Here is a 14998-nt window from a genome sequence, read left to right on the forward strand (position 1 = left end):
TTACTTGGTTAATTAATTGTAAATTTAGCTATTTAGGAATAAGAATTGTAAGAATTTTACACGTAAACAACACTAAAAGTTCTACATGATAGTTTGAAAGGTGTTAGAAGTCTACGAACGTAGTAAATAACCTAAACCCTTCATATTGTTACAACAAATTTCAATTTTGTGGTACAAATAGGTTAATAATAAAATATTTTTTGTACTTAGTACAATACAGCCTCATATAATTAAGATTTGGCCACGAATTAGCGAAAGGAAACAGTTTGTTTTTTTGTATAATAAAAATAAACAAATTAGATTGCACCAAATAAATCCAGGTAAATAATTGCAATCCAAAATAATGTTCCTTAATTAAAAAACAACGATTGCGTTGCCAAGCAACCACATATGGACGTTTCCTAGGTATTATTGTTATTTTTTTTAAATATAGGAATGGCAGACGAGCATGCAGTCCACCTGATGTTAAGTCCCAAGTAAGATTAGATTCCTAACTGAAGACGGTCACAGACGCGCCGCTACCTCTAAGAACTAGCTAGAATGCCTTGGAAAAGTATTTCTCCCTTACCACACCCTTCAAACCAGAACACGCTTAACACTGCTGTTATTAGGCACAAACAGGTGTGGTAGTACCGCTAGAGTCGAACCACAGAGGGTTCTACCATCTTCAAGCCATATTTACAGATAGTTACCGACTATAAGCAATAACAGGTTGTGGACATTTATTTTCAACGGTAATTTTTAGTCTTCCCACCAATAAGGTTTAATTAAGGTTTTAAGGTGGTAGAACCCTTTGTGGTTCGACTCCGGCGGCACCACCGCCACACCTATTTCTACCTAATAACAGCAGTGTTAGGCGCTGTTGTGTTCCGGTTTGAAGGGTGTGGTAAGGGAGACAGACTTCTCCGAGGCGCTCCAGCTTAGTCCTCAGGGGTAGCGGCGCATCTGTGACCCACCTCAGGTAGGAATATCTAATCCTATCTGGGGTTGATTACAGATGTCCATGGGCGGGAGTAGCCACTTACCATCAGGTGGACTGCATGCTCGTCTGCTACTCTTATATTATAAAAAAAATACATGTATCAGCTACTAGGTGTACATAACCTTGCTAGACATACCTGCGCTCAGTGGGACTCTCCTCAACCTTGCTTTCCTTGAGGCGAGCCAACCAGGCGGACAGCTGCGAGAAGTGGAGCTGCGAGCGCACCGCGTTGAGCAACCACTGCGGGGTTATGAAGGCCGGGGCGTCATGGGACCTGGAATCAAGTTTATTACGTCATAGGGATACAGACTTTTTTGAAACTTCAACTCTATTATGTTATAGGCGTCCGGAAATGTTTTTTTTATTATATTGAAGTTGCATATAAGGTACTTGCCGCCTGGTAAGTAGATAAGTTAAAGCGCCTGGCAGGGGAAGTCGTCCATGATGATAAATTTAAAGATGTATGATTTAAAAAAAAATGATTGCAAGATAAATTTATTATACACAATAATCCTACTAGTAACATAATTTGGTATCAAGTGCGGTATCATCAGTAGGTGTTTGGTTAAAAGTGATTATAAATAGCCTAACTAGGCTCTCTGATTTTCGTTAATTTTAAAATTTGACAAAAAAATAATATTAAAACATATGGTTAGTAACTACATCGATTTTAAAAGTAGGACTTACTTTTTACTACCGCCATTTATTAAATTCTTTTGACTAATGTTTTGTAATAAATTTAAAATGAAATTGACCCACGCGGCATCTCTTCGGCTGCGTTAGTGTGCCGTTACCGTTGCTACGGAGTGTATGCTTGTAGTTGTGTTCGACCGCATTGACTCTCTAACTACACTTGCGCGCAACTACACTTCAGAGCCGACTAGAGTTTGGCGCGGACTAAACCGGGCTAAAGATGCCTTGTAACTCACTTGTTGACCAATGATCACATGGTCCACCGCTCGAGCAGGAGTGCTCGATGCTGCGAGTGGAGCTTCTATGAGCCCCTGCGCCTCCACCGTTTAAGCAAGTGATAATTAATTTCTAATACGCACATAATTTTGAAAAAAACAGGGGTACGTGCCTGGGATTTGAACCTCGGACCCCTTGATCGAGAGTTCGAATTTCTTAACCACTAGGCTATCACTGCTTTCAGGGCTACCACTGCAGGGTTATAGAGGCCTAGTGACTCACTTGTTGACCAATGCTCGCATGGTCCACCGCTCGAGCAGGAGCGCTCGCTGCTGGGAGTGGAGCTTGTCGTAAGAACCCTCCGCTTCCACGCGGCTCAGCGCTGCGAAGCACTCCTGGCATTCCGGGGCTAACAGGACCTGGAACCGGGATAGAAAAGGTTTAGACAATTATTGGTTATATTAGATAAGGTGGCAGAACCCTTCATCATCTTCATCAGTCATGAAGTTTTGTACGCACGTTGTCAGGGGTTCATAAAAGAACATAAGTTACCACGGGTAAAAGCTAGTAAAAATATAAACTAAAATTAATTATAGTTTAAAAACTAAAAACTACATTGACATCCGTAATCAAACCCTAAGCTGGAATGCCTAAAGTATGTGTCCTTTACCACACCTTTCAAACCAGAACACAGCAGCGGTATACTGCTGTTATTAGGCAGAGAGTCGAACCAGATATAGATCTACCTACAAAGTGTTCAATAGGGTTAAGCTAATACACGATCCTCTATCGCACTACTCACAGAAGGATGAAGTTCCATCCACACCAACTGTACTCGTGGCGGTCCTCTACGGTTTGGATTGCGAAATTGCGAAACGAAAGTGCAAGATGTGGAATGAACTTCCTCCTGAGGTATTCCCGGAGCGCTATGACATGGGGCTCTTCAAAAAAGTGCATAAAGAGCTCTCAAAGCAGGTAACACTTCTGCTTTATCGTTAGGCTCAAATACAAAAAAAAACCTACCTCAATACAAACTGGAATCTGTTCGTGCCACAACGCATGGACGTGGTCACTGAGCTGGCCTTCCACGCCGGGCCTCTCGCTCTCCGCTCTCGGCTGAACTTGGACCTGGGAACCAGAAGAACTGCATTAAATACGGCAGAAAGAAGAACTGCATTAGATTCAATGGTAGAAAGGCCAGTTGAGCTGTATTTATTTCAACTTTTTTTATAATAGAGTTGCCCCTAGACATGACTGTAGTCGGTCATCGGTAGATCGACAATAGAAACGCCACTACCCCTGAGAACTAAGCTGGAACAGATCAGAAAAGTATGTCTCCCTTACCACAAACCAGAACACAGCAGCGCTTGACACTACTGTTATTAGGCAGATATAGGTGTGTCAGAGTCTACCACAGAGTGTTCTACCACCTTCAACTATATAAAGACCAGAAGAACTGCATTTAACTTAACGGTAACAAAAGTTGATCTTTTCATGGTTCAACTTCGGCGGACCATCCTATTTCCAGCAAAATCTATTTCTGCCTGACAGCAATATAGCAATTCTGTGTTCTGGTTCAAAGGGTGTATTATACTTATCTGAAGCGGCCCAATTTAGTCGTTAAGAGTAGCAACTTATCAATGGTCAAACTCAAAAAAATTCAAACTTACATGGGGTTGATTACTGGGGGTTGAATAAATACACAAACACATCCGTTATTTACCTACTAGTTAGCAGACATTGTCAAATTTAATTCTTTGCTGGCAACATATTGGCCCGATTGATTATTGATAAAGGCAACGGCAACCAACAATCTAAATTTCTAAGAATTAATTAGTCAAGTTTGAATCGGAAATCTCAAAAAACATCACAAAGCTAATATACTCGATGCAAGGTTACAAGCCCTCTGTCCAATTGATAGAGCCCTTAATAAAGGGCCACTTAACCCAGTGAGACGGAAGGTCTAACTTTTGAACTATACATTAAGATCCACTTGAAACCAATGAATGCACACGAGATTTTTTAATAGACTGAAGTAGTAAAGGAGTGCAGACCTCCTGATGGTAAGTCACTCTCGCCCTTGGACATCAGCACCGAATGCCATATAGAACAAAGGTTCTAGCTGAAACCAATCACAAATGAATTACCAGGTTGCCTTACGGCTCGTGGTTGCCTAGTGGCTGGTGGAAGGTTACCTGATGGCCGTTGGTTATTTGTTGACTGATAGTTGCCTAGTGAGAAGACTCAAAAGGATTAAACCATTTGAGTTAGTGACATGACACAGTGTAGTGTTAGTGAAATAGTGATAAGTGAACATTATAGAACACAAGAACAATGTGTCTACTCCTTTATGTGATAAGACAAAGAAGTGCAGTGTCAGAGGACGCCGCCTTCATTATATGATTATTTAGCAGTTTAAGTTAGCGTAGAATTACTCATTAGTCTTATAGTAGGCTAGATTGTAATTAATATAAAGTACCTTATTACTCATTCGGTACTTTATACATACAAAAAAAAAAAAAAATTGTTGCTTAGTAATTGTCTGGTAGCTGTTATGGTCCACGTAAAACTGCCAGTCCGCTCTGTATATAGAAATGAATCGCGTCGCCGTAGCAAATTGTATTACTACACCTGCTCGCAACAACTTCAGAGCGGACTAACGGTTTGGCGCGTACTATACCTGCTAGCGGATAGTTATCCGTTGGCTGATGGATTTCTAGTGGTTGGTTGCCTGAAGGCTCGTGGTTGCCTAGTGGCTGGTGGTTATTTAGTGGCTGGTTGCTTGGCGACTCGTGTTTACCTAGTGGCTGGTTGCCTAGTGGCTGGCTGCCTAGTGGCTGGTTGCGCAGTGGCTGGTTACCTGGTGGCTGGTGGAGGGGCGGCGGAGCTTGCGCGCCGGGCTCGCGCTGCGGGCGCGCACTATCAGCCTCCCGAGCTGCAGGAGCAGCGCTGGGCCCGTGGCTGGCGCTGGCGTGCTCTCACTACTGTGCATCTGGAAGAGGAGGATTGGCTATTAGCTGGACAGTCATAAGGAATGCCGGGGATGCCGGGCACACAAGAATTCATTTGCTTCTTTGTTTTTCATTAAAAAAATCTAGGTATATTATTACCAAGATAACCGTCAACAGTAAAGTTACCTAAGTCATAAAGTTTTGTCAAAAAATATTTAGCTCAAAATTATACAAATATCTAGTCAGATTTCCAAAGTCAGTAGGAAACACATGATTTCTTCCCAAAGTTAAAGTCCTTTAGTTTGAATTCGCTCGACATTCGGCTCCGACCACATTACCACCATTTTCTATATAATAACAGCAGTGTTAAGTGCTGCTGTGTTCTTCTTTAACGGGTGTGGTAGGAAGACTTATTCATCCGAAGATTTCCAGCTTAGTCCTCAGAGTTAGCAATGCATATGTGGTCGAACTCAGAAAAAATCTAAATTTATGGGGTCGATTACAGACATCCACGGGCGACAGTACCGTCTTACCATCAGATAGATTGCATGCGTTTGCTTTCTTCTATATTATAAAACAATTAATACCTTGTGGCTTGAATTATTTCTGCCTTATAACAGCGTGAGGCGCATTTTAGTCTAAGACAAACGCAGGAACTCGTTAAGGGGTCACCACAATTAGAGGACCTCTCGTCAGCACTAGAGTTACGGCGCATGACCCAAAACTGTCGGTCCTTGTTTTAGATTACCTAGCTTAGTTTTCAAAATGATTCTTTTAAAAATGTCCTGTTTACAAAAAAAATCACAGACATTTATGTGTGTATGGATGTTTTTTTTATAATATAGGAGTAGCAGACGAGCATGCAGTCCATCTGATGGTAAGTGGCTACTGCCGCCCATGGACATCTGTAATCAACCCCAGATAGGTTAAGATATTCCTACCTGAGATGCGTCGCTTCTCCTGAGGACTAAGCTGGAACGTCACACCTATTTCTGCCTCATAACAGCGGTGGTAAGCGCTGCTGTGTTCTAGTTTGAAAGGTGTGGTAAGGGAGACAGACTTTTCCGAGGCGTTCCAGCTTAGTCCTCAGGGGTAGCGGCGCATCTGTGACCGACCTCAGGTTGGAATATCTAATCCTATCTGCGGTTGATTACAGGTGTCCATGGGCGGCAGTAGCCACTTACCATCAGGTGGACTGCACGCTCGCTACTATTCCTATATTATTATAAAAAAAAGGTTGCGTTCCAAGGTATGCAAATAGAAATTGTTAATCAATATTACGTAAGATAAGCTGTGGTATCAATTAAATTATTATCATATTAACTGTCAGAGTAAATTAATCTCTGACCCTGACATAGAAAATGACATGTAATCATTATTTCAATTACAATGTCAATGTTTTGAAATTACGACATTATGCAATTATTTGCAATAATTTTACTATAATTTTCAAAAAAAGAAACAAAAGCAGAATGCGTTGTTTTTATAAAAACAACCTAATTATTATACATCAAAGTACTAGGGCAGCATAGAACCATAGATACAAACTATGTATACAACTCGCTCTTGCCCTATTTCGTTCGGCGCTGTTGCTACGCCCCGCTTTTAAAAATAGAACGCGTCATTCGTCCAGCGCTGCAGCAACCTCGTAGCCCCCTTTCACTGAACGTTCGCTAGCGCTTCAAGCGCTTAACTGGGGCGGGGGTGCAGCGGGAAGTGGGCCAAGGACTCGATGCAACCACGCCCTGCCGTTTGCGTTCACGTTGAAACACAAAGGAGTTATCGATGTACGGTAAACGAAAACGTAACGTGCCTTGCTGCGTTCGGTGTTGCCATGCTGCGTGGTTTTACCCAAGTGAAGGTAAATCGGACATGATTTTGTAATATTTTCCTTTATGCGTTCGATTAAGCAATTAAATTTGAAAGGTGAGTAATAATTATGAGTTTAATAGCGATAATTATTTCACAATAATTTGGAAATATTTAAACATGTATGTCATACAAAACTATTTTATAAATTTGACGAAATTATTTTTACAAGGAGTCTTTTTTCTATATGGAATGAAAATTAAAATGTTTTACGTAACAATTTTAATGACATGATGAAACTAATTAGGTAATCATCTTAATTGTAGAACAAAATTCAACACATATGCTTACGTAATTAACAGACCATGCACTAGTTTTTGATACAAATAAAAATATACCATAAAATACCTATTAAGGAAATGTGTTAGTTTTAAACCAAAGATTTTTTTTAAAATACTTTTTTTTATAATTATGTCTAAACGATGAAGCAGACGGGCTACCTGATGGAAAGCAGTCACCGTCGCCTATGGAGATTTGCAACACCAGAGGAGTCGCCAATGCATCGCCAGCTTTGGAGGAGAGCTCTTTTTACACCTTTTTTGAAGAGACCCATGTCACTCCGGGAATACCCCAGAAGAAACTATATTAAGATACACCTTTATTACCCTCTAATTGACAATTTACCTTATGATTTATTAGTCAAATAGATCTTGCATAATGCCAATTAATAATGATATCTTTAGAAGGCTTTGTGGCGTATCACTTATAACATACAAAAATACATTTCTAATGAAAACTCAAGTCTCTTCTCCCTAGATTAGTCAATTAGTAAACTAGATCAAGACAATAACCATTAAACTTGTCAAATTGTTTAATACTTCCTTATTGCAATTTAAAACATAACTAAGATCCAAATGACTGTTACTATCATTGAAAGTAGGTCGCTCAGCAGTCTTGTTTGGCAAGGTCGCGGTCTGCTATCAATTGGTCACGTGACATGGTTTGACAAATTCGCCAATTCAACAACATACTCAAAATAAGGTTTTTATATTATTAGAGTAGCTGACGAGCATGTAGTCCTGGTGGTAAGTCATGTTACTTATAGATGGCGTTCTAGCTAAAGTTGAACATAGATGCGTTGCCACTTTAGAGGACGTCCGTTATTAAAAATCAATCTATCCAATGTTTTGCCTACCGAAGATCAACAAATAGTAATTTCTTCATACTAGGCATTGTCAAATTTCGATCTTTGATGGGTAAAACTTGGATTGATTATTGATAACAGAGGTAGTATAGTTGCCTCATATGTATAACAGCTTAGATATATTATGGTTCTGGATATTCCCCAACTTGTACACATGATAACAGATATTAGGTTATTTCCCAGGCATTTTCCGCATAATTTCTCTTATCAGCTTCCTCGTTTTCTAATGAATCATATAATTCCGGAGATACAGTGACAACAGGCAGATGAATGTAGAAAATCTGTGATTCAGAATTGGTAGGTAGATGTTCCAGTTTTGTAACCTTATGTATCATCGCAATGTACATGACCCGTTCTTGCTAATCTTTTGGAGAGCAGTTTCATGGAGTGGAGTTGGAGAGCAAGTCATACTTGGACCAGGCCTATCTCAGACCAGAGACAAACAAAATTGACCACGCAGTGGCAGAACTACTGGCAAAAATGTTAAAGAAATAACAAGGGCTCTCACGAAAAAAAATAATTGATTTGATTTGAAATTTTATCCTAGGGTCTATCAGACTCCTCTTATTATATAAATAACAAAATATGAATATCAGATTCTGAGAAATCTCATCTAAGTAATTCTAGAAATTTCTGTGAAGTCTTATCTTAAATCAATTTTGTTAATGTATATTTTATTTTGACTAAAATAGCATTTTCAGACGCTGTTTTATAACAGATTTCTATATTTTATCGCGTTACTTTAATCTATTTCATGAATAAATATAAAATAACTTTATTCAAAAAGCTTAATACACGCACTTATAAATAATTGAATAAAACCTAAAAAAGTTGATTTAAATTTAAAATTGGTAGATTTAGTAGTTTGGGTACATAAATATAGAAATGGCGGCTTTAATTTGAGTTCATTGTATAAATAGTTTACACGTGTTTATCTAAGATATACAGAACGATACCTAACATGCGATACCTAATTCAGAACGTCCGCCGTTCCAGCTTAGTTCTGGGCGTGTTTGTATCAATAAGCATTTAAAATCTGATTCTTATCTGATAATTTGTCAAGCATGTTTGACAACAATTTATTTTTATACGTAGAAAACGCAATTTATTTTTATACGTACGCTAGCCACTGTTACTGTGGAATTGCTGACATTTTTGACATATTGACGTAAACCAAAACAAATCAATATTTTTTCAATATACCTCTATAAATATTGTTATTATCCAAATAAGTTATTTTCATAACAAAAATTAAGTAACAATCGTTGTTATTTACATACGACTTATTTATAAAAAATGTAAATTTATCGACATTCGGCAGATTTCCGCGCAGGCGACCTTTGCACGACCTTGAGATCAACATCTATAGAGATTGTGTTAATTATTACAATAAATAAATACTGCTTTTGATAATTATTACAAATTATTGTACAAAATCGAAGTGATTGTTTGTGAGAAATGTAATAAAATGAAGTGAAATTAAATATATTTCTTTGTATATGCCAACGACGGCACTTACAAATTGTCGGTTACAATATTTTTCTTAAACTACTACCGTATCGAAACACGACCGAAACTAAGAAAAATAACTGCCAGTTTTTAGGCGTCTTCAACCCGAGTATTGTCCCTCTGCTGGACACGAGTCTCCATCGGAGTATCTCAAAAATGAAAGTAAAAGTATTCCAATTCATAATTTAGATAAAATCAAACGCAATGTTACAACACAAGAGGTAATTCATTCACTCAATTCGTAATATCGACATTGACCCATTTTTTTTAGCAATTATATGTCGTAATTATTTTATGCTGGCAACACTTTCAAATACACTACGCTATTTCCGGTCAAATACTACGCTTTTAAAATTTGAAAAAAGAAGTGTCATTCATGTAGAATGGAATTGAACATAATTAAATTTAAATTTGAAATATTGAAGTATACTTCGATTTTCATTACGTTACGTCGTACGTTGAAAAATCTTCCGCATTGTTTTAGTAACGACAGTTGCGCCACTATTTTATTTTTACCCGACTGCCAAGGAAGGGTTATGTTTTTCGCGCGTATCTTGTATGTTTGTCTTTCTTTATTTGATCCGATCTAACATACGGCTGGATGAATTTCGACAGTTAAGGTGTCATTATATACGTCTCAATGACCCGAGTGTCCTTACATAGGTGATAGATAAATATAAATAAAATGGCGGATTTTTGGCGCAAAACAGTAACACATTTAAAAAAAGAAGCTAACCGAACCTATCGAATAGGGTATCAAATTAAAGAAAATTAAACGGAAATTATAAAAACATATTTGTATATATATAAAACAGCAAGGTGACTGACTGACTGACTTACTAAATGACTTTTTCATTTTTTTAAAATCAAAGTACAGCCAAAACCGCTCAATTTAGAGTTCTGAAATTTTGCACAACGGTTCGCTATATAGGGTAAATAAGTACTAATAAAGGCCTTTTGGAAATTCTACCCCTAAAAGGGTAAAATAGGGGAAAACAGTTTTTTTTAAATCCTTTAATTTTAAAGCAACTGCTACAAAATTTACTATTTGGCTTTCTGGATAGGAACAAGGACACACCTATTTATCCCCATCCGAAAAATTAACCCCGTAGAGGGTAAAATAAGGGTTAAAAGTTCATTTAAACAATCGTCAATTCTGAAGCAAACACTATGAAATTTTGTATTTGGCTTGTTGGATAAAAATAATGAAATTCTACCCATTACGAGGTAAAATAATGACCGGAAATTTGAATTACCGAAGTTATATATTTTATGGAGCGTAAATGGTGAATTATTTTTGCGAAATAGTAACACGTTTTAAAAAAAGTTAACCAAACCTATCGAGTAGGATATCAAAATAAAGGAACTTAAAAGAGATTACACATATATATATTATATAATATATACATATATATAACTCATCGAGAGGACTGTCTGACTAAATGAGTAGTGTTGCTGTGATAAAGATCAACGCAAAGGGAAACCGCTGAACTTTAGTGCTGGAATTTTACTCATAGGTTCTTTATATAGCGTAAATGAGCACTACGAGGATAAAATAGGATAATATTGTTTGAACGTCTTTTGATTTTGAAGCAGATTCCTACTATGAAACTTTGTATTTTTTGGCTTTCTGCATAAAAATCATAAAACGCCTATTTCACCGTTTTTGGAAATTCTACTTCACCTTTTATAGTGCAGTCGGGTTTTTTGATTTTTTAATTAATTACTTGTTTATTAATGTAATAATAAAATATTATTTATTTTGTACAAAGTTACGGGGACACTTAGGAATAAGCCTTTAACTTTACTATGTGATAAATATCAGCATCATGGAAGTATTCTGGATCCCTACTTAATTTAACCTGCTAAATTACTTCCTGTTCATAAAAGTTCCATACAGGATATTAATAGATGCATCTGTAGACATAGGATTAGACATATTACTGTTGCCCCGCAAGGCACAAGTCTCGTTTCAAAGTGACTGAACTTTGGGCCATAGTCCAACACCCTGGCTAAGTGCGAATTGGTAGACACCGCACAAGCTTTGAGATTTTTTCACAAACTCTCAGACATGTAGGTTTCCTCACAATGTTTTCCTTCGCCGTTTTAAGGAAGTGATAATGCATAATTTACAATAGTTAAATCTGACTTTACTAAAAGTAATACATGCCTATAAATAATTAATCGTCATAATATTTAATGTGTCATGTTCCATAATATGTTATGACATCTTCATTTATGACAAGATTGGCTTATCACAGAAGAGCATGTGTAATTTTTTAATAAATTGGAAAATGACGAAAAGTTTTTGGAATAATCCTTTTGAATTGTAATCGTTGCCTCGAAATTCAGTTTTACAATATGAGGACTCGAGGTTTCAAGGCAGCTCTGAATTTTAAAAATGAAAATCAACTGTTAGTTGCTTTAACGTCGTAAGAAAACACTTAAAAGTTACTTTGAAAAATGTCTTCAATGAGTTCTCACAATTGCCCACTTGGCTAGCATTGTCGATTATGGCCTAAACCCTTCTCACTCAGCGAGACAAATAACATTGACAAGGCGTCGAGAATAATAAATACCACGATCAAATAATTTATTTAAATTCAACAATCTACAAGAAACTAAATTGAAAACCTCATTTCTTTCAAACAATTATCTTGCATATAAGTTCAAAGACGAATAGAAAACTAGAAAACTCATAGATATTTACTAACTGCAAGCAGAAAAGCGTTTCATCCCAACAAAGACAATGAACAGTAAATAATATAACAACAATTATGAACTGTATGGAGCTATTAATAACTGAACGTAGTCGCCACACACGTGATAAGATAAACGGAGTGCAAGTTTGTATCTAGTAGGAAGTTGGAGAGAAGGTATTCTCTTTCAAACAGGAAATGTAGTCATCAGTACGTATCTATTTTGTGTTAAAACAACATTTTTGTGTCATTAATCACCAAAGCTTAGCGCAGAGCTCATGCATGCTCTGCCTCTCAACCATCTAAATTATGAATTTAGGTTTCTGTTTCTGGGTCTGGGTGTTTGTATATTTGTCCATAGGACCCACGATACAGGGGTCCCTAGTGTGGGGCAGTAAGTGTAGAAAGCGTCTTATCAAGTTGTACAGTAAATCAAACAGCATAGTGAAAACATAGCTCTTTGTGATTCGGCTCCAGAAACACTACTCCAAAAAGAGAGGTGTTTCTAGTTTGACATATTTTTTTTTATAATATAGTAATAGCCAACAAGCATATTATCCAGCTATCGCCCATAGACATCCTGACCAACTGCATATAGAAAAGGTTCTACCTGAAGCCGATCAAAAATGCGTTGCCATTCCTGAGGACTTAGATCGCCTTATACGTGAGACACTCGGCATCCACTCAACTAAAACGAACCGCTTCACGCTAGAAATAGTTATATCTTCGGTCTAACCTTACTTGTTCTACTAAAATTCTTATAAGAACACTAGCTGACCCGGCAAACGTTGTTGCCATATAAATAAAAAAATGTTAAGGGTGAACAACCCTTATCACTTAGGGGTATGAAAAATAGATAGTAGCCGGTTCTCAGACCTACTGAATATGCATATGCATATGCGGTAAAGCCGTTTCGGAGGAGTACGGTAACTAACATTGTGACACGAGAATTTTATATATAAGATTTAAAATCATTCTCGTAATATATCAGTAAACAATCTGTGTACCTTTCCATATCAACAACATTGATACACACAAAGCAACACGATAATTACATTTAATACAACTGACCCAGTATCCGCTGATAACTGTTATCATATCACATCTTATCAGCCAAGCTGTTGATAACATCCGCTAAATTGGATATTGGTGATAAGGGCTTTGTTACGTAAATTATTATATTATAAATATTATGGGAATGTGAGCTGTTTAGTCGTAATCGTGGTAAATATGCTCCTGACCTTTGATGGTAGGAACAGATAGAAGGACGTGAAAAGGATATCAACCGAAGACCTGTAGTTCTAGAGTTTTAGTCCAAACAGTATAGAAATTCATCTATATTTCTTATAATAAAACTAATATTGATTGACTAATAGACAATAGCTTAGAAGCATGCAAGATTGCACAGAAGGAGTTTCTCACGTAAAACTTATTAATGCTTAGAAAATATTGTTGAAAATGCACCAATAGAGCAAAATAGGAAAGGAAAACTGGTACTCTAATGTACATGGACCAATGAAGTTTCTTAAAGGGTAAAAGCAGAACTCCTTCATTATTTAAACTTGATTACAGATGGTATGGTAAGGGAGACATACTTATCAGAGGCATTCCAGCTTAGTCCTGAAGAGTAGCAGCGGATTTGAGTGCGACCTCAGGTAGGAATATCCAATCCTATCTGGGGTTGATTACAAATGTCCAAAGGTGGCAGGAGCCACTTACCATCAGCTGGACTGCATGCTCGTCTGCTACTCTTATAATATAAAAAGATGTCCACAAATTAATAGCTACTTTATCTCGAACAGGCTCGTTTGCCACTTCCTTTATGTAAATAACTAGAATTTGTGTAGTAACGTTATGGGTTTCGCAAATGTATGCGTGGACCACTTATTTCGGACTTTCTACTGGACTTTCACTAGTAATTTCGTCAGTTTCACCACTCTCCCAGTTGTAGCCTGTTTTCAAAGCCAGCTAACACCGCAAAACCTTAACCCAATGAGCCAATCAAGAGAATCTCACTTAAATTAACATTATTGCATAATAATTCAATAATTTTAGTTATATAAATGCCAGCTTCCTACACTGATTCCTTGATGGTGGGATTCCTTATGAACAAGGAATAGCAAGAGATTTGAAAACAGCATACTTGTATCTTTAAAAACGAAAAACAACATCAAATTTCTAAACTGAACTAAATTGCCTTGAATGAATGCTTGTTGTTTAGCGGTATTTGAAGGATATGCGTGCCATATTTAAAGTCCTGTACCACAGCTTAATATTATCATTATTACGCCCCGGCACGTTTGACAAAGCGCAAATTTTCTTATATGGAGTCCTCCATAATTTAAAAATTTGAAAATATCCACAATTTAATTATATTATGGAACTATATATTATTCAAATAGAAATTAAAAACTTTACGTCACGCGTCCGCGTAAAACTGCTAGTCCGCTAGTGCCGAATATAGAAATGAATCGCGTCGCCATAGCAACTTCAGAGCGGACTAGCAGTTTGGCGCGGACTATAATCAAGTCACGCTAGGGTCCCACAAAATGTTATCTACTGTGATGTGGACGTCAGTGGTTTTTGAGTAAAGTGATGTTTAGTTGACCGATCTCCAAAACACATACATCAGGTACACTCATTATTAACTATATAAACCACACACTACTGTCATATCTGTGCGAATGTCACACGTGACACATATATCGTACTGATAACGCGTGATAACGTCTAATAAACATACACCCATACACGTTTAGTGTACAAAACAATAAACGCTATGGAAAACTATTAGTAGTATCATGCGCTATTTGCTTTTCAAAATCCTTCCACTAATACAAGCAAATTAGGTTTCCTTTATTTTTTTTTGCATAATCCGGATTTATAAGTTGCTCAATTTTTGCTTAAAGGACTCGATAGCAGTTTCTTATATTAG

The 14998-nt window shown here is 37.2% G+C and overlaps 1 protein-coding gene across 2 annotated transcripts in view; it reads right to left on the minus strand.

Annotated features, from left to right (window-relative positions):
• Positions 1–14998, minus strand: part of atos (atos homolog atossa) — a 61704-nt gene that overhangs the window by 7901 nt on the left and 38805 nt on the right. For both annotated transcript variants that reach the window (XM_073081273.1, XM_073081272.1), the window contains 4 exons: positions 4752–4883; positions 2915–3019; positions 2174–2310; positions 1119–1256 (listed from right to left, as the gene is read on the minus strand). In XM_073081273.1, the coding sequence (XP_072937374.1) occupies positions 1119–1256; positions 2174–2310; positions 2915–3019; positions 4752–4883 (512 nt within the window). The remainder of the gene's footprint in view (positions 1–1118; positions 1257–2173; positions 2311–2914; positions 3020–4751; positions 4884–14998) is intronic.

This window comes from Epargyreus clarus, unplaced genomic scaffold (assembly GCF_041222505.1).
Source record: "Epargyreus clarus isolate Ecla_fem2 unplaced genomic scaffold, WU_Ecla_fem_2.2 ptg000016l, whole genome shotgun sequence".
NCBI lineage: Eukaryota > Metazoa > Arthropoda > Insecta > Lepidoptera > Hesperiidae > Epargyreus > Epargyreus clarus.